This window comes from Staurois parvus, unplaced genomic scaffold, assembly GCF_062004578.1.
Source record: "Staurois parvus isolate SC_StPar_1 unplaced genomic scaffold, SC_StPar_1.0 ptg001150l, whole genome shotgun sequence".
In the NCBI taxonomy this organism is placed as follows: Eukaryota; Metazoa; Chordata; class Amphibia; order Anura; family Ranidae; genus Staurois; species Staurois parvus.
In genome coordinates this window covers 157,843-181,417 of record NW_028318946.1, presented here as the reverse complement: position 1 = coordinate 181,417, position 23,575 = coordinate 157,843, and the positions used below count along the sequence as shown (strand labels likewise).

General features: G+C 47.1%; 1 protein-coding gene across 2 annotated transcripts in view; it reads left to right on the top strand.

Moving 5' to 3' along the window:
- The window catches only part of APH1A (aph-1A gamma-secretase subunit), a 43,965-nt gene continuing 20,390 nt past the window's right edge, over nucleotides 1-23,575 (top strand). For both annotated transcript variants that reach the window (XM_089659344.1, XM_089659345.1), the window contains exons 1-2: nucleotides 1-158; nucleotides 2,455-2,625. In XM_089659344.1, the coding sequence (XP_089515470.1) occupies nucleotides 46-158; nucleotides 2,455-2,625 (284 nt within the window). In that variant the 5' untranslated portion in view covers nucleotides 1-45. The remainder of the gene's footprint in view (nucleotides 159-2,454; nucleotides 2,626-23,575) is intronic.

Genomic DNA, 23,575 nt, shown 5'->3' with positions numbered 1-23,575 from the left:
CCCCGGCCGCCGTAGCGGAAGGCGGAAGTGTCCGGTGTCCGGGAGATGGGGGCGGCCGTGTTCTTCGGCTGCACCTTTGTGGCCTTCGGACCGGCTCTGTCTCTCTTCATCCTCACCATCGCCCGGGACCCCCTCCGGGTCATCATCCTGGTTGCCGGGTACTGCCTGAGGGGGGAGGGGAGGATTGTTATACCGAGTACGGGGGGGGTCCTGTAATATATGGGGATCGTGTTGTATATGGGGGGTTCTGCTATATATGGGGGTCCTGTTATATATTAGGGGGTTTATGGGGGTCTGTTATTTATGGGGGGGGGGGTCCTGTTATATATTAAGGGGTTAATGGGGGGGCTGCTATATATGAAGAATACATGGGGGGGTCCTGTTATATATGGGGGTTAATGAGGGGGGTCCTGTTATATGTGGGGGTTTATGGGGAGAGGGTCTTGTTATATGTGGGGGAGGGTCTTGTTATATGTGAAGGTTTATGGGGGGGAGGGTCTTGTTATATGTGGGGGTTTATGGGAGGGGGGCTTTTATATATGAAGAATACATGGGGGGATCATGTTAGGGGATTAATAGGGGGTCCTGTTATATATGGGGGGAGGGTCTTGTTATATATGGGAGTCCTGTTATATGTGGGGGTTTATGGGGGGAGGGTCTTGTTATATATGAAGAATACATGGGGGGGTCCTGTTATATATTAGGGGGGTTTGGGGGGGATCCTGTTTTCACATGTGGGTTTAGGGGGGTTCTGATTTTTATGGGGGTTTAGGGGGTCCTTTTATATATTAGGGGGTTTATGGGGGGGTCCTGTTATATATGAAGAATACATGGGGGTCCTGTTGTGTATTAGGGGGTTTATGGGGGTTCTGTTATATATATTAGGGGGTATATGGGGGGTCGTGTTGTATATGGGAAGTATATGGGGGCCCTGTTATATAAGGGGGTCCTGTGTGTGGGGATCCTGTTGTAAGTTATTACCTTTTGCACCACCGGCCCCTCCCTTTTAGACTGTAAGCTCCCAGGATCAGGCCCTCCTATCCCTCTTGTATTGAACTGTATTGTCTCCCGTTATATTGTAAAGTGCTGAGCAACCTGTTGGCGCCATAAATCCTGTATAATAATAATAATATGACAAAGATGACCTGTTTTATATATGGAGGTTTATGGGGATCCTATTATATATGTAGAATATATGGGGGTCCTGTTATATATTAGGGGGTTTATGGGGGGGAATCCTGTTATATGAGGGGATCCTGTTGTATATTAGGGGGTTTATGGGGGGTCCTGTTTATGAAGAATACATAGGGGGTCCTGTTATATATATTAGGGGGTATATATGGGGACTTCTGGTCGGGTAGATAAGTGCTGAGTATATATGGGGACTCCTGGTCCTGTAGAGAAGTGCTGAGTATATACGGGGACTCCTGGATGGGTAGAGAAGTGCTGAGTATATATGGGGACTCCTGGTTGGGTATAGAAGTGCTGAGTATATATGTAGACTCCTGGTCCTGTAGAGAAGTGCTGAATATATACGGGGACTCCTGGTCGTGTAGAGAACTGCTGGGTATATATGGGGACTCCTGGTCCTGTAGAGAAGTGCTGAATATATACGGGGACTCCTGGTCGTGTAGAGAACTGCTGGGTATATATGGGGACTCCTGGTCGTGTAGAGAAGTGCTGAGTATATATGGGGACTCCTGGTCATATAGAGGAGTGCTGAGTATATATGGGGACTCCTGGTCATATAGAGGAGTGCTGAGTATATATGGGGACTCCTGGTCATGTAGAGAAGTGCTGAGTATATATGGGGACTCCTGGTCATGTAGAGAAGTGCTGAGTATATATGGGGACTCCTGGTCAGGTAGAGAACTGCTGGGTATATATGGGGACTCCTGGTCGTGTAGAGAAGTGCTGGGTATATATGGGGACTCCTGGTCCTTTAGAGAAGTGCTGAGTATATATGGGGACTCCTGGTCAGGTAGAGAAGTGCTGGGTATGTATAAGGACTCCTGGTCGGGTAGAGAAGTGCTGGGTATGTATAAGGACTCCTGGTCGGGTAGAGAACTGCTGGGTATATATGGGGACTCTTGGTCGTGTAGAGAAGTGCTGGGTATATATGGGGACTCTTGGTCGTGTAGAGAAGTGCTGGGTATATATGGGGACTCTTGGTCGTGTAGAGAAGTGCTGGGTATATATGGGGACTCTTGGTCGTGTAGAGAAGTGCTGAGTATATATGGGAGTAAATTCATTGGATACAATGTATTACAAGATAACTGAGTTTTATGGGGTGAAGGGGGGCAGACTGATTCATGAGCTGTATGATGACCTCGTAATGGTTGCCCCCTTTTGCTGACCTATAGGAGACAATATTTTCTTCTGGCTGTGACCCATATTGGACAATACCTCCAGTCTGAGCGCGGTATGTGACGTGTTCCTGTTCTTCTCCTGCAGATCTTTCTTCTGGTTGGTGTCGGTTCTCCTGTCCTCTCTGATCTGGTTCATATCCGTCCAGGTCAGCAATAAGAATGACTCCAGCCTGCAGTATGGATTGCTCATATTCGGAGCGGCCATCTCTGTCCTGCTGCAGGAGGTCTTCAGATACGCCTACTACAGACTGCTCAAGTGAGTTTACTTTTTCCCTAAATATCTACTGTATGTCTACACGGCTCAATAAATGAAAGGAAGACTTTCTAGCATCAAGTCAATGACACTCCTGGGATATGGATCTGGTCAGGAAAGTAGCAGAGGGGGTTGTTCATCAGTTTCAGCTGCTTTGGTGTTAATGAAATTAACAGGTGCCCTAGATGGGCAACAATGAGACGACCCCCAAAACAGGAATGGTTTTACAGGTGGAGGCCACTGACATTTTTTCTTTACTCATCTTTTCTGACTGTTTTTCACTCATTTTGCATTTGGCTAGGGTCAGTGTCACTACTGGTAGCATGAGGCCATACCTGGACCCTACAGAGGTTGCACAGGCAGTCCGACTCCTCCAGGATGGCATATCAATACGTGCCATTTCCAGAAGGTTTGCTGTGTCTCCCAGCACAGTCTCAAGAGCATGGAGGAGATTCCAGGAGACAGGCAGTTACTCTAGGAGAGCTGGACAGGGCCATAGAAGGTCCTTAACCCATCAGCAGGACCGGTATCTGCTCCTTTGTGCAAGGAGGGACAGGATGAGCCCTGCCAGAGCCCTACAAAATGACCTCCAGCAGGCTACTGGTGTGAATGTCTCTGACCAAACAATCAGAAACAGACTTCATGAGGGTGGTCTGAGGGCCCGATGTCCTCTAGTGGGCCCTGTGCTCACTGCCCGGCACCATAGAGCTGGATTGGCATTGGCCATTGAACCCCAGAATTGGCAGGTCCACCACTGGCACCCTGTGCTTTTCACAGATGACAGCAGGTTCACCCTGAGCACATGTGACAGACGTGAAAGGGTCTGGAGAAGCCGTGGAGAACGTTCTGCTGCCTGTAACATGGTTCAGTATGACCGTTCTGGTGGGGGGTCAGTGATGGTCTGGGGGGGCATATCCATGGAGGGACACACAGACCTCTACAGGCTAGACAATGGCACCCTGACTGCCATTAGGTATCGGGATGAAATCCTTGGACCCATTGTCAGACCCTACGCTGGTGCAGTGGGTCCCGGGTTCCTCCTGTTGCAGGGGGTCCCGGGTTCCTCCTGTTGCAGGGGGTCCCGGGTTCCTCCTGTTGCAGGGGGTCCCGGGTTCCTCCTGTTGCAGGGGGTCCCGGGTTCCTCCTGTTGCAGGGGGTCCCGGGTTCCTCCTGGTGCAGGGGGTCCCGGGTTCCTCCTGGTGCAGGGGGTCCCGGGTTCCTCCTGGTGCAGACAATGCCCGGCCTCATGTGGGGAGAGTATGAAGGCAGTTCCTGGAGGATGAAGGAATTGATACCATTGAATGGCCCCCACACTCGCCTTACCTAAATCCAATAGAACACCTCTGGGATGTCATGTTTCGGTCCATCCGACGCCGCCAGGTTGCACCTCAGACTGTCCAAGAGCTCAGTGATGCCCTGGTCCAGATCTGGGAGGAAATCCCCCAGGACACCATCCGTGGTCTCATTAGGAGCCTCCCCCAACGTTGTCAGGCATGCATACAAGCACGTGGGGGCCACACAGACTACTGAGGACCATTCTGAGTTGCTGCAATGACATTTGAGCAAAATGGTATTTTAGTAGCGTTTACTTTTTTTCTGGCCTCCGGAAAGGATTAATATTTTTCTATTGCATTCCTATGGGAAATGGAGTTACTCCGAGGTATTACTGTAAGTGGTTTGTGTGACAGTTATAGCATCTACAAACTATGGTATATATCCTGGAATTTACGCAGCTATAGACGCTATACTGGTATTGGTGATGATCAGCGACTTCTAGTGGAACTGCGATAGCGTGGCAGGCAATCTGACGCTGGCTAGGAGGTCCACTAACTGACACTGAGATCAAAAGTGATGCTAATACTGGCTGGAAAGGTGTTAACATCTAAGGCCAATCAAAGGGTTAACTGTGTGCCTAACAAGTGCTGCTTTTACTAAGAGATTTGGCTGTTTTTTCTCCCTGCGGCACAGGAAGAAGAAATGGCCAGATCGCTGCTCTGCTTACAGAGCCCTGTGTTGTTTGTAAACACGGGGCTCTGTGCTTTGATTGGACACAGCTGATCAGCAACCACTGTCCAACCACAGTGAGCCTCAGGACCCGGCAGCAGGATCGCAACGTCTTGCTGCTGCCCTGTCGTAGTAAATCTACTGTGACGGGCTGACAAGTGGTTAACCCCTCGCCTACAGGGCACTTCTACCCCCTTCCTGCCTACAGGACACTTCTACCCCCTTCCTGCCTACCGGGCACTTCTACCCCCTTCCTGCCTACAGGGCACTTCTACCCCCTTCCTGCCTACAGGGCACTTCTACCCCCTTCCTGCCTACAGGGCACTTCTACCCCCTTCCTGCCTACAGGGCACTTCTACCCCCTTCCTGCCTACAGGGCACTTCTACCCCCTTCCTGCCTACAGGGCACTTCTACCCCCTTCCTGCCTACAGGGCACTTCTACCCCCTTCCTGCCTACAGGGCACTTCTACCCCCTTCCTGCCTACAGGGCACTTCTACCCCCTTCCTGCCTACAGGGCACTTCTACCCCCTTCCTGCCTACAGGGCACTTCTACCCCCTTCCTGCCTACAGGGCACTTCTACCCCCTTCCTGCCTACCGGGCACTTCTACCCCCTTCCTGCCCCTCGCCTACCGGGCACTTCTACCCCCTTCCTGCCCCTCGCCTACCGGGCACTTCTACCCCCTTCCTGCCTACAGGGCGCTTCTACCCCCTTCCTGCCTACAGGGCGCTTCTACCCCCTTCCTGCCTACAGGGCGCTTCTACCCCCTTCCTGCCTACAGGGCGCTTCTACCCCCTTCCTGCCTACAGGGCGCTTCTACCCCCTTCCTGCCTACAGGGCGCTTCTACCCCCTTCCTGCCTACAGGGCGCTTCTACCCCCTTCCTGCCTACAGGGCGCTTCTACCCCCTTCCTGCCTACAGGGCGCTTCTACCCCCTTCCCGCCTACAGGGCGCTTCTACCCCCTTCCCGCCTACAGCGCGCTTCTACCCCCTTCCCGCCTACCGGGCCCTTACACCCCCTTCCCGCCTACAGGGCACTTCTACCCCCTTCCCGCCTACAGGGCACTTCTACCCCCTTCCCGCCTACAGGGCACTTCTACCCCCTTCCCGCCTACAGGGCACTTCTACCCCCTTCCCGCCTACAGCGCGCTTCTACCCCCTTCCCGCCTACAGCGCGCTTCTACCCCCTTCCCGCCTACAGGGCGCTTCTACCCCCTTCCCGCCTACAGGGCGCTTCTACCCCCTTCCCGCCTACAGGGCGCTTCTACCCCCTTCCTGCCTACCGGACACTTCTACCCCCTTCCTGCCCACGGGGCACTTCTACCCCCTTCCTGCCCAGGCCAATTTCCAGCTCTCAGCACTGTCACAATTTGAATGACAATTGCGCGGTCATGCAACACTGTACCCATATGAAATTTTTATCATTTTTTTGTGACAGATAGAGCTTTATTTTGGTGGTATTTAATCACCTCGGGGTTTTTTAGTTTTTCTTAAACAAACCAAAAACCACTAAAAATTTTGAAAAAAAAAAAAAAAGTTTTTTCTTAGTTTTTGTTGTAAAATTTTGTAAATAAGTGATTTTACTCCTTCACTGATGTGTGCTAATGAGGCTGCAGTGATCGGCACTGATAGGCTACACTGATAGGTGGCACTGATGAGGAGGCACTGGTAGGTGGCACTGATGGGCATTGACAGACATCACTGATGGGCACTGAAAAGCAGCCCTCATATATGGCACTGACTGGCAGCACTGTTAGGTGGCACTGATACATACTGATAGGCGGCACTGATGCATACTGATAGGCGGCACTGACTGGCACAGATAGGTGGCACTGATTGGCATTGATAGGTGGCACTGACTGGCACTGATGGGTGACACTGAAAGGCAGCTCAGATGGGCACTGATATGTGGCATTGATGTGGCACTGATGGGCACGTGGCACTGTTCAGCACTGACAGCTGGCACTGATGGAAACTGACAGGTGATGATCAGTATACATGTCCCCTCCGAGGAATGCCGATTACCACCTCTCCTCTGTCAGCGTGACAGCTCGTGAGGAGAGAAATGCCCATAACTGCATTTCCCTGTTTACATGTGATCAGCTGTGATTGGACACAGCTGATCACATGACCGAGCCGACATCTTTGGCGCTTTCCGTAGATCGGTGATCTGCTGTGTCCGAGGAACACAGCGCACCGCCGATTTCCGCGCTTCACGCTCCCTGAGCCGCGCATGCGCGGTGAGAATGGGAGGGCATTGTATGACGTCCTCCCAGAACGAGGGAACCACCTTGCGCCCGTCATTGGACTATATGGCGGGAGGGAGGCGGTCAAGGTGTGTGTGTGTGTGTAGGGGGGGGTTATGTGTCTGATCATTGGAGGACAGGCAGGCTTTCCTCCAAGCACGGCCAGAAAAGCACAATGGGATGGATGTGCTCTCATGCCTAGTGTGGTCAGTGAATCAGGGGGACTGGTAGGATCACCACACAAAGGAAGGAATACAAAGAGAACAGGAGGAATATAAAAAGTCGGGGTAACCTATTCTTCACCGTATATGTTCTACTGCTTATTGGGCGGCACTAATAGAGCGAATTCTGTACATGTTTCTTCGATGTGCTGTTGGCGTCTTCAGAATGAGTGATGTGCAGCTATAGCAGCCATAAAGAAGAACATACAAAGGTTCAGGTATACCTCCTATTAGCAATGGACAGTAAATGTCCAAATACAGTGTGCTCTGAATATATACTCCTCCATACATCCATGCCATGAATCTGGTGGTTGTGCCACAGTTTCTGTACCCCTGAGGCCATCAACCTGCTTCTGTACTTTTTACATGATGCCGGGATTTGTATTCTTGTGTTTGGCCACTTCTTGGTGTCATGCAGCCAAGTTGGCCCTAACCGGGAAGATACGTTGGAAACTTCTCATATCCTCCTCTATTGGCTGCTGCAGTAAAGTGGGGGAGGGGAGGGCACAGCATTTTACAAGGTTATAAGTTCCTGCATAACATATTTACTGGGAAAAAAAAGGAAGTAAATGTATCAGCTGGGCTCTGTGTAGGCATTTCAGTAGGACTTCATTATAAAGGGACGGGTTGTGTTTTGGAGGTGAAGAGCAGAGGGGCTTTAACATTAGATTGAGAGGTGAGGAGTAGGGGACCACAGCCTCAGATGGTGGGAGTGGAGTGGGGGCTTGCAGCATTGGATGGGAGATGAGGAGCGGGGACCACGGTGTGGGATCGGGGGATGAGGAGCGGGTGTGGGAACGGGGGATGAGGAGCGGGTGTGGGATCGGGGGATGAGGAGCGGGGACCACGATGTGGGATCGGGGGATGAGGAGCGGGTGTGGGAACGGGGGATGAGGAGCGGGTGTGGGAACGGGGGATGAGGAGCGGGTGTGGGATCAGGGGGGTGAGGAGCGGGGACCACGGTGTGGGATCGGGGGGTGAGGAGCGGGGACCACGGTGTGGGATCGGGGGGTGAGGAGCGGGGACCATGGTGTGGGATCGGGGGGTGAGGAGCGGGGACCACGATGTGGGATCGGGGGATGAGGAGCAGGGACCACTGTGTGGGATCGGGGGGTGAGGAGCGGGGACCACGGTGTGGGATCGGGGGGTGAGGAGCGGGGACCACGGTGTGGGATCGGGGGGTGAGGAGCGGGGACCACGGTGTGGGATCGGGGGGTGAGGAGCGGGGACCACGGTGTGGGATCAGAGGGTGAGGAGCGGGGACCACGGTGTGGGATCGGGGGGTGAGGAGCGGGGACCACGGTGTGGGATCGGGGGGTGAGGAGCGGGGACCACGGTGTGGGATCGGGGGGGTGAGGAGCGGGGACCACGGTGTGAAATGATGGGGGTGAGGAGCGGGGACCACGGTGTGAAATGATGGGGGTGGGGAGCGGGGACCACGGTGTGAGATTGGGGGGTGATGAGAGGGGGACCACGGTGTGAGGATGGGGGGGGGGGTGATGAGAAGGTCATATATAGGAATAAATTTAAATATGTTTTTGATAAATATTTTAATAGAAATGTTGAAATGACCTGTATATGAAGTGAAAAATTAATAAACATTTATAAAAAAAAAAAGAAGATAGGCGGCGTACACCATAGGCGGCGTACACCATAGGCGGCGATCACCATAGGCGGCGTACACCATAGGCGGCGATCACCATAGGCGGCGTACAGCATAGTATTAGTATGAGGGAAGTGGAAATAAATGATAAATGTTTGAATAGATGGCACATCACCCCCTACCTGGAGCACAAGATGAATAGAGAAATTTCACAGATGTGTTGGAGAGGCTGTGGAGAGGTGGGCACGTGGTATCATATTTGGTGGGAGTGTTCAGAAATACAGGTGTTCTGGCGAAGGATAGTTCACTTGATAAGGAAGATTACTAAAATTATTATAGGATTGGATCCAGAATTCTGCCTCCTCCATATCTCAGAACTCCCAGTGAAAGCTTATAAGAGTTCAGGGATATGGTACTACTTAACCGCAGCAACAAGCCTAATACCCAGGTACTGGAAGAAAAGAGAAGTGCCAACTGAGGAAGATTGGAAGGGGAGAGGAAATCAGATATCCGGGACAGAAAGATTGTATTATACGCATGAGGACAAGCTGGAGATCTATAATAAAAAATGGAAGGGATGGGGAGAATATAAAGAAATGGTGAAATAGATGAAGTGATTCTGCTCCTGGTAGTTGGTTTAGAATTGGATTCAGGAACAGAATTATATAGAGTAAATGAGAGAAGAGAGAATGTGGAGAGTGGGAGGGTAGGGGAAGGAGGGGAGAGGGAGGAGCATGGGAGGGGGGGATGGTAAGAAAAGGTCATATATAGGAATAAATTAAATGTTTTTGATAAATATTTTAATAGAAATGTTGAAATGACCTGTATATGAAGTGAAAAATTAATAAATATTTATAAAAAAAAAAAGAAAGGATAGACGGTGTACAGCATAGAACAGCTTCTATGCTGTACATCTTCTATGCTACTTCTATACTGATGTCAATAGATGCTGAGATGGCATTTGACAGAGTGAGCTGGGGTTTTATGATGGACACTTTGGAAACATTAGGAATGGGAAATAGAATGAGAGGCTGGATTGGAGAGTTATACAGAGGGCCTACCGCTACCATAATGGTAAATGGAGGAAGATCAGAGTATTTAAAGATGTCAAACGGTACAAGACAGGGATGTACATTGTCTCTATTGCTATATGTGCTATCACTGGAGCCCTTACTGTCTAGGATTAAGAAGAACATAGACATAAAATAAAGATAGGTGGTGTACACCATAGGTGGTGATCACCATAGGTGGTGTACACCATAGGTGGTGATCACCATAGGTGGTGTACACCATAGGTGGTGATCACCATAGGTGGTGTACACCATAGGTGGTGATCCCCATAGGTGGTGTGCACCATAGGTGGTGTACACCATAGGTGGTGTGCACCATAGGTGGTGATCACCATAGGTGGTGTGCACCATAGGTGGTGTGCACCATAGGTGGTGATCACCATAGGTGGTGTGCACCATAGGTGGTGTGCACCATAGGTGGTGTGCACCATAGGTGGTGTGCACCATAGGTGGTGATCACCATAGGTGGTGATCACCATAGGTGGTGATCACCATAGGTGGTGTGCACCATAGGTGGTGATCACCATAGGTGGTGTGCACCATAGGTGGTGATCACCATAGGTGGTGTGCACCATAGGTGGTGATCACCATAGGTGGTGTGCACCATAGGTGGTGTGCACCATAGGTGGTGTGCACCATAGGTGGTGTGCACCATAGGTGGTGATCACCATAGGTGGTGATCACCATAGGTGGTGTGCACCATAGGTGGTGTGCACCATAGGTGGTGATCACCATAGGTGGTGATCACCATAGGTGGTGATCACCATAGGTGGTGATCACCATAGGTGGTGATCACCATAGGTGGTGTACACCATAGGTGGTGATCACCATAGGTGGTGTACACCATAGGTGGTGTACACCATAGGTGGTGTACACCATAGGTGGTGATCACCATAGGTGGTGTACACCATAGGTGGTGATCACCATAGGTGGTGTACACCATAGGTGGTGATCACCATAGGTGGTGTACACCATAGGTGGTGATCACCATAGGTGGTGATCACCATAGGTGGTGATCACCATAGGTGGTGTACACCATAGGTGGTGATCACCATAGGTGGTGATCACCATAGGTGGTGATCACCATAGGTGGTGTACACCATAGGTGGTGATCACCATAGGTGGTGATCACCATAGGTGGTGATCACCATAGGTGGTGTACACCATAGGTGGTGATCACCATAGGTGGTGATCACCATAGGTGGTGTACACCATAGGTGGTGATCACCATAGGTGGTGATCACCATAGGTGGTGTACACCATAGGTGGTGATCACCATAGGTGGTGATCACCATAGGTGGTGTACACCATAGGTGGTGTACACCATAGGTGGTGTACACCATAGGTGGTGATCACCATAGGTGGTGATCACCATAGGTGGTGATCACCATAGGTGGTGTACACCATAGGTGGTGATCACCATAGGTGGTGATCACCATAGGTGGTGATCACCATAGGTGGTGTACACCATAGGTGGTGATCACCATAGGTGGTGATCACCATAGGTGGTGATCACCATAGGTGGTGATCACCATAGGTGGTGTACACCATAGGTGGTGATCACCATAGGTGGTGATCACCATAGGTGGTGTACACCATAGGTGGTGATCACCATAGGTGGTGTACACCATAGGTGGTGATCACCATAGAAGAAACCCTAGAACATCACTACCAAATTTAATGAAAGCCGTGAGGGAGTACGGAGACCTGTCGAACCTGAAAATTAACCCAACAAAGACCGAAATCTTAAACATAAATCTCAAGAATAGCAAAAAAGAAAATCTACAAGAGGAATTCCCTTTCCTTTGGAGAGACAAGGAATTAAAATATCTAGGAATAAAACTATCAGCCTCAAATAAGAACCTCAACAAAGCTAATTATATCACGTTATTAAATGAAATGGAGGAGTTAAGAAGAGTGGGAAATGGAAACCCATCGTGGATAGGTCGTATAAACTTGATAAAGATGGTAATTTTCCCCAAAGTATTATATAAATTTCAAATGATCCCAATCAAACTCCCAGAGGCATATTTTAAAGAACTGAGGAAAATGATAATAAAATGTATATGGAGGAATAAAAAGCCTAGAATAGGTTATGAAACGTTGACTAGAAGTAAAGAAAGAGGAGGATTGGGGGTACCAGATTTTAGGAGATATTACAAAGCGGGGATTATCGCAAGAATCTTCGACTGGATTCATAATCCGGAGAAAAGTTGGGTTAAAATTGAGAAAGCACTGAGTGGAATACGTTTGAGTAATAGTATATGGGTCCCTGCACAATACAGAGAATTAGAGGAGAGCACAAGTATGTACACTTTAAATGTCTTAAAAGAATGGGATTTATTACACAGACAAAAGGGGTGGGTTTTTAATTGACAATTAATACCACTTAGGAACACAAAATATTTTATCCCGGGTAAAGATAGTATAGCAGGGAAATGGATTATAAAACAGGAGGCGCAATTGAGAGATAATGGTAGGAGAGGAAAATGGGTCATATAAGAATATGGAGGATAGAAAGGGTGAAGTCTTTAATAAGATGGATAGATTAAGATATTACCAACTGAAGAATTTTTTTGATAGCCTTCCACAACCTATAAGAACTAGAAAAAACTGGAATCCATTTGAGAGAATTTTGGAGTCGCGGGGAAACGGTAGACAGGAATGGCAAAAATACACAAGATATTAATGGAACTTGACACAGACACAAAATTAATGCACATAGAGAAATGGGAAAGAGATTTGGGAAGAAAAATAGAGGAGGAGGAGGAGATGTTCACATTAATTCACAAAAATATTAGTATGAGGGAAGTGGAAATAAATTATTAAATGTTTGAATAGATGGCACATCACCCCCTACCTGGAGCACAAGATGAATAGAGAAATTTCACAGATGTGTTGGAGAGGCTGTGGAGAGGTGGGCACGTGGTATCATATTTGGTGGGAGTGTTCAGAAATACAGGTGTTCTGGCGAAGGATAGTTCACTTGATAAGGAAGATTACTAAAATTATTATAGGATTGGATCCAGAATTCTGCCTCCTCCATATCTCAGAACTCCCAGTGAAAGCTTATAAGAGTTCAGGGATATGGTACTACTTAACCGCAGCAACAAGCCTAATACCCAGGTACTGGAAGAAAAGAGAAGTGCCAACTGAGGAAGATTGGAAGGGGAGAGGAAATCAGATATCCGGGACAGAAAGATTGTATTATACGCATGAGGACAAGCTGGAGATCTATAATAAAAAATGGAAGGGATGGGGAAAATATAAAGAAATGGTGAAATAGATGAAGTGATTATGCTCCTGGTAGTTGGTTTAGAATTGGATTCAGGAACAGAATTATATAGAGTAAATGAGAGAAGAGAGAATGTGGAGAGTGGGAGGGTAGGGGAAGGAGGGGAGAGGGAGGAGCATGGGAGGGGGGGATGGTAAGAAAAGGTCATATATAGGAATATATTAAATGTTTTTGATAAATATTTTAATAGAAATGTTGAAATGACCTGTATATGAAGTGAAAAATTAATAAATATTTATAAAAAAAAAAAGAAAGGATAGACGGTGTACAGCATAGAACAGCTTCTATGCTGTACATCTTCTATGCTACTTCTATACTGATGTCAATAGATGCTGAGATGGCATTTGACAGAGTGAGCTGGGGTTTTATGATGGACACTTTGGAAACATTAGGAATGGGAGATAGAATGAGAGGCTGGATTGGAGAGTTATACAGAGGGCCTACCGCTACCATAATGGTAAATGGAGGAAGATCAGAGTATTTTTAGATGTCAAACGGTACAAGACAGGGATGTACATTGTCTCTATTGCTATATGTGCTATCACTGGAGCCCTTACTGTCTAGGATTAGGAAGAACATAGACATAAAATAAAATAAAGATAGGTGGTGATCACCATAGGTGGTGTACACCATAGGTGGTGATCACCATAGGTGGTGATCACCATAGGTGGTGATCACCATAGGTGGTGTACACCATAGGTGGTGTACACCATAGGTGGTGATCACCATAGGTGGTGATCACCATAGGTGGTGTACACCATAGGTGGTGTACACCATAGGTGGTGTACACCATAGGTGGTGATCACCATAGGTGGTGATCACCATAGGTGGTGATCACCATAGGTGGTGTACACCATAGGTGGTGTACACCATAGGTGGTGATCACCATAGGTGGTGGACACCATAGGTGGTGGACACCATAGGTGGTGGACACCATAGGTGGTGGACACCATAGGTGGTGGACACCATAGGTGGTGGACACCATAGGTGGTGATCACCATAGGTGGTGATCACCATAGGTGGTGATCACCATAGGTGGTGATCACCATAGGTGGTGTACACCATAGGTGGTGTACACCATAGGTGGTGATCACCATAGGTGGTGATCACCATAGGTGGTGATCACCATAGGTGGTGTACACCATAGGTGGTGTACACCATAGGTGGTGATCACCATAGGCGGTGTACACCATAGGCGGTGATCACCATAGGCGGTGTACACCATAGGCGGTGTACACCATAGGCGGTGTACACCATAGGCGGTGATCACCATAGGCGGTGATCACCATAGGCGGTGATCACCATAGGCGGTGATCACCATAGGCGGTGTACACCATAGGCGGTGTACACCATAGAAGTAACCCTAGAACATCACTACCAAATTTAATGAAAGCCCTGAGGGAGTACGGAGACCTGTCGAACCTGAAAATTAACCCAACAAAGACCGAAATCTTAAACATAAATCTCAAGAATAGCAAAAAAGAAAATCTACAAGAGGAATTCCCTTTCCTTTGAAGAGACAAGGAATTAAAATATCTAGGAATAAAACTATCAGCCTCAAATAAGAACCTCAACAAAGCTAATTATATCACGTTATTAAATGAAATGGAGGAGTTAAGAAGAGTGGGAAATGGAAACCCATCGTGGATAGGTCGTATAAACTTGATAAAGATGGTAATTTTCCCCAAAGTATTATATAAATTCCAAATGATCCCAATCAAACTCCCAGAGGCATATTTTAAAGAACTGAGGAAAATGATAATAAAATGTATATGGAGGAATAAAAAGCCTAGAATAGGTTATGAAACGTTGACTAGAAGTAAAGAAAGAGGAGGATTGGGGGTACCAGATTTTAGGAGATATTACAAAGCGGGGATTATCGCAAGAATCTTCGACTGGATTCATAATCCGGAGAAAAGTTGGGTTAAAATTGAGGAAGCACTGAGTGGAATACGTTTGAGTAATAGTATATGGGTACCTGCACAATACAGAGAATTAGAGGAGAGCACAAGTATGTACACTTTAAATGTCTTAAAAGAATGGGATTTATTACACAGACAAAAGGGGTGGGTTTTTAATTCACAATTAATACCACTTAGGAACACAAAATATTTTATCCCGGGTAAAGATAGTATAGCAGGGAAATGGATTATAAAACAGGAGGCGCAATTGAGAGATAATGGTAGGAGAGGAAAATGGGTCATATAAGAATATGGAGGAAAGAAAGGGTGAAGTCTTTAATAAGATGGATAGATTAAGATATTACCAACTGAAGAATTTTTTTGATAGCCTTCCACAACCTATAAGAACTAGAAAAAACTGGAATCCATTTGAGAGAATTTTGGAGTTACGGGGAAACGGTAGACACGGAATGGCAAAAATACACAAGATATTAATGGAACTTGACACAGACACAAAATTAATGCACATAGAGAAATGGGAAAGAGATTTGGGAAGAAAAATAGAGGAGGAGGAGGAGATGTTCACATTAATTCACAAAAATATTAGTATGAGGGAAGTGGAAATAAATTATAAAATGTTTGAATAGATGGCACATCACCCCCTACCTGGAGCACAAGATGAATAGAGAAATTTCACAGATGTGTTGGAGAGGCTGTGGAGAGGTGGGCACGTGGTATCATATTTGGTGGGAGTGTTCTGCCACCTATGGTGATCACCACCTATGGTGATCACCACCTATGGTGTACACCACCTATGGTGTACACCACCTATGGTGATCACCACCTATGGTGTACACCACCTATGGTGATCACCACCTATGGTGTACACCACCTATGGTGATCACCACCTATGGTGTACACCACCTATGGTGTACACCACCTATGGTGTACACCACCTATGGTGATCACCACCTATGGTGATCACCACCTATGGTGTACACCACCTATGGTGTACACCACCTATGGTGATCACCACCTATGGTGATCACCACCTATGGTGTACACCACCTATGGTGTACACCACCTATGGTGATCACCACCTATGGTGTACACCACCTATGGTGATCACCACCTATGGTGTACACCACCTATGGTGATCACCACCTATGGTGATCACCACCTATGGTGATCACCACCTATGGTGTACACCACCTATGGTGTACACCACCTATGGTGATCACCACCTATGGTGTACACCACCTATGGTGATCACCACCTATGGTGTACACCACCTATGGTGATCACCACCTATGGTGTACACCACCTATGGTGATCACCACCTATGGTGTACACCACCTATGGTGATCACCACCTATGGTGTACACCACCTATGGTGTACACCACCTATGGTGTACACCACCTATGGTGATCACCACCTATGGTGTACACCACCTATGGGGATCACCACCTATGGTGTACACCACCTATGGTGTACACCACCTATGGTGTACACCACCTATGGTGAACACCACCTATGGTGATCACCACCTATGGTGTACACCACCTATGGTGATCACCACCTATGGTGATCACCACCTATGGTGATCACCACCTATGGTGATCACCACCTATGGTGATCACCACCTATGGTGATCACCACCTATGGTGTACACCACCTATGGTGTACACCACCTATGGTGTACACCACCTATGGTGTACACCACCTATGGTGATCACCACCTATGGTGATCACCACCTATGGTGATCACCACCTATGGTGATCACCACCATAGGTGGTGATCACCATAGAAGAAACCCTAGAACATCACTACCAAATTTAATGAAAGCCGTGAGGGAGTACGGAGACCTGTCGAACCTGAAAATTAACCCAACAAAGACCGAAATCTTAAACATAAATCTCAAGAATAGCAAAAAAGAAAATCTACAAGAGGAATTCCCTTTCCTTTGGAGAGACAAGGAATTAAAATATCTAGGAATAAAACTATCAGCCTCAAATAAGAACCTCAACAAAGCTAATTATATCACGTTATTAAATGAAATGGAGGAGTTAAGAAGAGTGGGAAATGGAAACCCATCGTGGATAGGTCGTATAAACTTGATAAAGATGGTAATTTTCCCCAAAGTATTATATAAATTTCAAATGATCCCAATCAAACTCCCAGAGGCATATTTTAAAGAACTGAGGAAAATGATAATAAAATGTATATGGAGGAATAAAAAGCCTAGAATAGGTTATGAAACGTTGACTAGAAGTAAAGAAAGAGGAGGATTGGGGGTACCAGATTTTAGGAGATATTACAAAGCGGGGATTATCGCAAGAATCTTCGACTGGATTCATAATCCGGAGAAAAGTTGGGTTAAAATTGAGAAAGCACTGAGTGGAATACGTTTGAGTAATAGTATATGGGTACCTGCACAATACAGAGAATTAGAGGAGAGCACAAGTATGTACACCATAGGTGGTGATCACCATAGGTGGCAGAACACTCCCACCAAATATGATACCACGTGCCCACCTCTCCACAGCCTCTCCAACACATCTGTGAAATTTCTCTATTCATCTTGTGCTCCAGGTAGGGGGTGATGTGCCATCTATTCAAACATTTTATAATTTATTTCCACTTCCCTCATACTAATATTTTTGTGAATTAATGTGAACATCTTCTCCTCCTCCTCCTCTATTTTTCTTCCCAAATCTCTTTCCCATTTCTCTATGTGCATTAATTTTGTGTCTGTGTCAAGTTCCATTAATATCTTGTGTATTTTTGCCATTCCGTGTCTACCGTTTCCCCGCGACTCCAAAATTCTCTCAAATGGATTCCAGTTTTTTCTAGTTCTTATAGGTTGTGGAAGGCTATCAAAAAAATTCTTCAGTTGGTAATATCTTAATCTATCCATCTTATTAAAGACTTCACCCTTTCTTTCCTCCATATTCTTATATGACCCATTTTCCTCTCCTATCATTATCTCTCAATTGCGCCTCCTGTTTTATAATCCATTTCCCTGCTATACTATCTTTACCCGGGATAAAATATTTTGTGTTCCTAAGTGGTATTAATTGTGAATTAAAAACCCACCCCTTTTGTCTGTGTAATAAATCCCATTCTTTTAAGACATTTAAAGTGTACATACTTGCGCTCTCCTCTAATTCTCTGTATTGTGCAGGGACCCATATACTATTACTCAAACGTATTCCACTCAGTGCTTTCTCAATTTTAACCCAACTTTTCTCCGGATTATGAATCCAGTCGAGGATTCTTGCGATAATCCCCGCTTTGTAATATCTCCTAAAATCTGGTACCCCCAATCCTCCTCTTTCTTTACTTCTAGTCAACGTTTCATAACCTATTCTAGGCTTTTTATTCCTCCATATACATTTTATTATCATTTTCCTCAGTTCTTTAAAATATGCCTCTGGGAGTTTGATTGGGATCATTTGGAATTTATATAATACTTTGGGGACAATTACCATCTTTATCAAGTTTATACGACCTATCCACGATGGGTTTCCATTTCCCACTCTTCTTAACTCCTCCATTTCATTTAATAACGTGATATAATTAGCTTTGTTGAGGTTCTTATTTGAGGCTGATAGTTTTATTCCTAGATATTTTAATTCCTTGTCTCTCCAAAGGAAAGGGAATTCCTCTTGTAGATTTTCTTTTTTGCTATTCTTGAGATTTATGTTTAAGATTTCGGTCTTTGTTGGGTTAATTTTCAGGTTCGACAGGTCTCCGTACTCCCTCACGGCTTTTATTAAATTTGGTAGTGATGTTCTAGGGTTTCTTCTATGGTGATCACCACCTATGGTGTACACCGCCTATGGTGTACACCGCCTATGGTGTACACCGCCTATGGTGTACACCGCCTATGGTGTACACCGCCTATGGTGTACACCGCCTATGGTGTACACCGCCTATGGTGTACACCGCCTATGGTGTACACCGCCTATGGTGTACACCGCCTATGGTGTACACCGCCTATGGTGTACACCGCCTATGGTGATCACCGCCTATGGTGATCACCGCCTATGGTGATCACCGCCTATGGTGTACACCACCTATGGTGTACACCACCTATGGTGTACACCACCTCTGGTGATCACCACCTCTGGTGATCACCACCTACAACACACAAAGCGTGACGCGGATTGCACGCAAATTGGTGGCCTCACAGAAGTGGGCTTTTTTTCCATGGGGCTGCTAATTTTCATACCTGTCTTTCACTGGGAGCGCTCAGCACAACGCACTCCCAGCAAGACAAGGGTGTCACTGAGAGCCCTGGGTCCCAGTCTAACAATCGGGACCTGGAACTCCCGATTTCCAGGTCACCTGATCGCTCTGATGGCCTCTGGCTACCGCAGTGATCACACTGTGAACCCCACCCCTTGTTTCCTCCCTGAACGGATACATTGTATCTCTGTCCTTGCAGAAATTAATTGTTTTAAAATAATTAATACCTAGATCAAGGTCTGTGCCAGGTTTAGTGTTTGGGTCAAGCGTCAGGTACTTTCTTGGGTGTCAGTGGCAGGATAAAAGCAAATTAAACACTATTGTGTTGGGCTGTACTATGTGTACAAACTACTAACACACATGGTATGGCTGCAATTGTAAGGAGCAGGAGGAATTTATATTGGGGGGGGGGGGGGGGTTCTTAGGTTATGGTAGTAGCAAGACGGTTACACTTTGGTTTTTTGTTTGGGTTGTGTTTGGTTTTGGGTTGTGTTTGGTTTTGGGTTGTGTTTGATTTTGGGTTGTGTTTGGTTTTCCTTTAGTAATAAAAAAACAAAATTGGAGATCCATTACCATTTACCACCAAATGAGAGCCCAATTTTTGTCCTGGAAAAAGGTATAATCCACTTGGATGTATAAAGTATTTGTGATATGTACGGTTTTGCTAATGCGTCAAAATTGCAAAATCGTATTTAGGCATTAAGATTTGTTTTACCCTTAGGCACAAAGGGGTTAAAGCAGAACTAAAACTCTCAATCGTCATTAAAGCGGAGCTCCACCCAAAAGGTAAGTTCCGCTGTAAAGACTGGTCCTCTGCTCCCTATTAAGGATTGGCACCTTTAACTAGCTGCTGACCGCAGATAGCCGAATGACGGCTGCACTGCGGCCAGCCAGTTCTGAGTGGACGTCATATGACGTCCTCCCAGAACGCGTTTGCACCCGGCGATCTCCGTGATCGCTGTGTCCTACGGACACAGCTGATCACGTGATGTGGTAAAAGGCCAATCACAGCGGCCTTTTACCACGTGATCAGCGGTGACCAATGACACGCTGATCACAGGGAAATGCAAGTGCCGGTTCTCGGCTGCACTTTCCTCACACTGTCAGATCGTGAGGAAAGTACTGCCGAGAACCGGCAGTTGTCAGAGTGGGGATCGGTACCGATCATCAGGGCACTGATGATCAGTGCCCTGATGATCGGTGCCCAGCAGTGCCACCCGCAAGTTCCGCCCACCTGTGCCACTCTGCAGTGCCACCCACCTGTGCCCAGAAGTGCCACCCACCTGTGCCCAGAAGTGCCACCCACTTGTGCCCACCAGTGCCACCCACCTGTGCCCACCCACCAGTGCTGCCCAGCAGTGCTGCCAGTCAGTGCCGCCAGTCAGTGCCCAGCAGTGATGCCAGTCAGTGCCGTCTATCAGTACCCATCATTAGTGTCACCTATCAGTGCCGCCTATCAGTGCTGCATATTAGTGCCGCCTATCCGTGACACCTCATTAGTGCTGTCTATCAGTGCTCTTTAGTGCTGCCTATCAGTGCCCATCAGTGCTGCCTCATCAACGCACATCAGTGAAGGAGAAAAAATACCTGTTTGAAAAATTTTATAATAGAAACAAAGAAACTTTTTTTTTTTTTTTCAAATTTTTTGCACTTTTTTTATTTATAGCGCAAAAAGTAAAGCGCCCAGCGGCGATTAAATACCACCAAAAGAAAGCTCTATTTGTGAGAAAAAAATGATCAAAATTTCATATGGGTACAATGGTGCATGACCGCGCAATTGTCAATCAAAGTGCGGCAGCGCTGAAAGCTGAAAATCGGCCTGGTAAATAAGGGGGTATAAGTGCCTGGTAGGCGAGGGGTTAAGTCGGCGTCGGGGTCCTGCTTGTATCTGTCTCCACTTACAGCTGTCAGTGAGAAGCCGATGCCTCCCTTCTGCTTGGGAATGCCGGACCGGCTTCTCTTCCTCCCAGAGATCCCTTGCCGGACCGGCTTCTCTTCCTCCCAGAGATCCCTTGCGGGGGTCACGTGGCCGCCCTGCGCCCTCGGGCTCCCAGCTGCTCTCTATCTCAGACGGGAGGCTCCAGCCGTCCCACCTCAAACGACCCACGACACTCCGTCCTCCACCGGTGGGATCCCACTTACAGGTAGGGCATCCTAGGCATCTCCAGCAGCATTCACGGGGCGCATTGAGGGGAAGGTGACTGCCTTACAGAGGGAGATCCTACATCGGACTCTCTCTTGCCGCCATGCTCAGGCTCCCCCCCCCCCCCTCCATCTTGATCCAGCCCGATCTTCCTGCTATTAACCCCTCGCCCTCCTGAGGATTTACCCTCCTTAATGACCACGCCTCTTTTTGCTACTCGGCGCTGCACTAATTCAACTGATAATTGCGCGGTCATGCAATGCTGCTACTAAATTTACATCCTTTTTTTCACACAAATAGAGCTTTCTTTCTGTGGTATTTGATCATCTGTGCGCTTTTTATTTTTCACGCTTTAAACAAAAAAAGACCAAAAATTTTGAAGAAAAACGATATTTTTTACTTTCAGCTATAAAAAATATATAGTAAACTCAAAGTTGGTTATAAATTTAGGCCAAAATGTATTCTGCTCCATGTTTTTGGTAAAAAGAATCCCAATAAGTGTATATTGATTGCTTTGTGTGAAGTTATAGCGTCTACAAACTATGGTAGAGATACCGCAATTTACGCCATTTTTTTGCTATACAGCACTGCGCTAGTTTAACGGACAATTGCGCGGTCATGCAATACGGTACATACATGAAATTTATGTCCTCTTTTTCCCACAAATTGAGCTTTCTTTCGGTGGTATTTGATCGCCTGTGCGTTTTTTATTTTTTGCACTATAAAAAAAAAGGCTGACAATTTTGAGAAACAAAACAATATTTTGGACTTTTTGCTATAAAACATGTCCAGTAAAAAAAAATAAAATAAAATTTTGTCATAAATTTCGGCCAAAATTCATTCTGCGACATGTCTTTGCTAAAGAAAAAAAAAAACCCAATACGTGTAAATTAACTGGTTTACGTGAAAGTTATAGCATTTACAAATGGCGGGAAAGATACTGGGATTTTTAATTTTTTTTTATACTAATAATGGCGGCGATCAGCGACTTACAGTGGCGATCAGTGACTTATGTATGCGATCAGCGACTTATGGATGCGATCAGTGACTTATGGTGGCGATCAGCGACTTATGATGCGATCAGTGACTTATGATGCGATCAGTGACTTATGGATGCGATCAGTGACTTATGGTGGCGATCAGTGACTTATGTATGCGATCAGCAACTTATGGATGCGATCAGTGACTTATGGTGGCGATCAGTGACTTATGGTGGCGATCAGCGACTTATGATGCGATCAGCGACTTATGGATGCGATCAGTGACTTGTGGATGCGATCAGTGACTTGTGGATGCGATCAGTGACTTGTGGAGGCGATCAGCGACTTGTGGTGGCGATCAGCGACTTGTGGTGGCGATCAGCGACTTGTGGTGGCGATCAGCGACTTGTGGATGCGATCAGCGACTTTTGGCAGGACTGCGACTGACATTCTGACACTGCGGGGGAACTGACTTGGGGTCACTGACATCCCCAGTGACACCAATACAGTGATCAGTGCAAAAAAAAAAAAACATTGACACTGTACTAATGGCACTGGGGAGGAAGGGGTTAACTTTTTTATTCACTGAAAGGGTTAACTGTGTGAGGGGAGTGTTTTACTAGGGGGCGGGGTGTGTACTGCACTGGGACACGCTGATCGGGACAGAGAAACTCTTCTCTCCCGATCAGCATGTCAGGAGCTGTCAGGGAACTGACAGAAAGCAGAGCTACTGCAGCCCTGCTCTCTGTCAGTGATTGCCGCTAATCGGCAGGACACAGCTGGTAATGACCAGCTATGACCCGGCGACTGACACCCGCGGACGGGATCAGCGGTGCAGGTAGGGCGGAGGCGCGCCCCCTACCTGTTTTGCAAAAGCGCGTTTTAAAACGTGCTTTTGCCCAGCCATGCCGCCCTGCCACCGTATTTCTACAGTGGCTGGGCGGCAAGTGGTTAAGTAACTCCCTACCCAAAAGAGGTACAGGCAGACAGTCTACAGGAGCCTGAGATTGCACCTGGGGGTTGTTGTTGTGTGTTTTTCGCCGTATTGCCGTTCTGCGTACAGAGCTCTGTGTGTTTGTAACCACAGAATTCTGTGCTGTGATTGGCCACAGCCGATCAGCAGGTATACAGGCAAAAACATTTGCTGAAATCGGCTGAGGAACTCGTGCTGTGTCCAATCGCGTGCCCAAAAACAGGCGGGCGGCGTGCTGGTACATCGCCTAGCCTGTGGGCAGG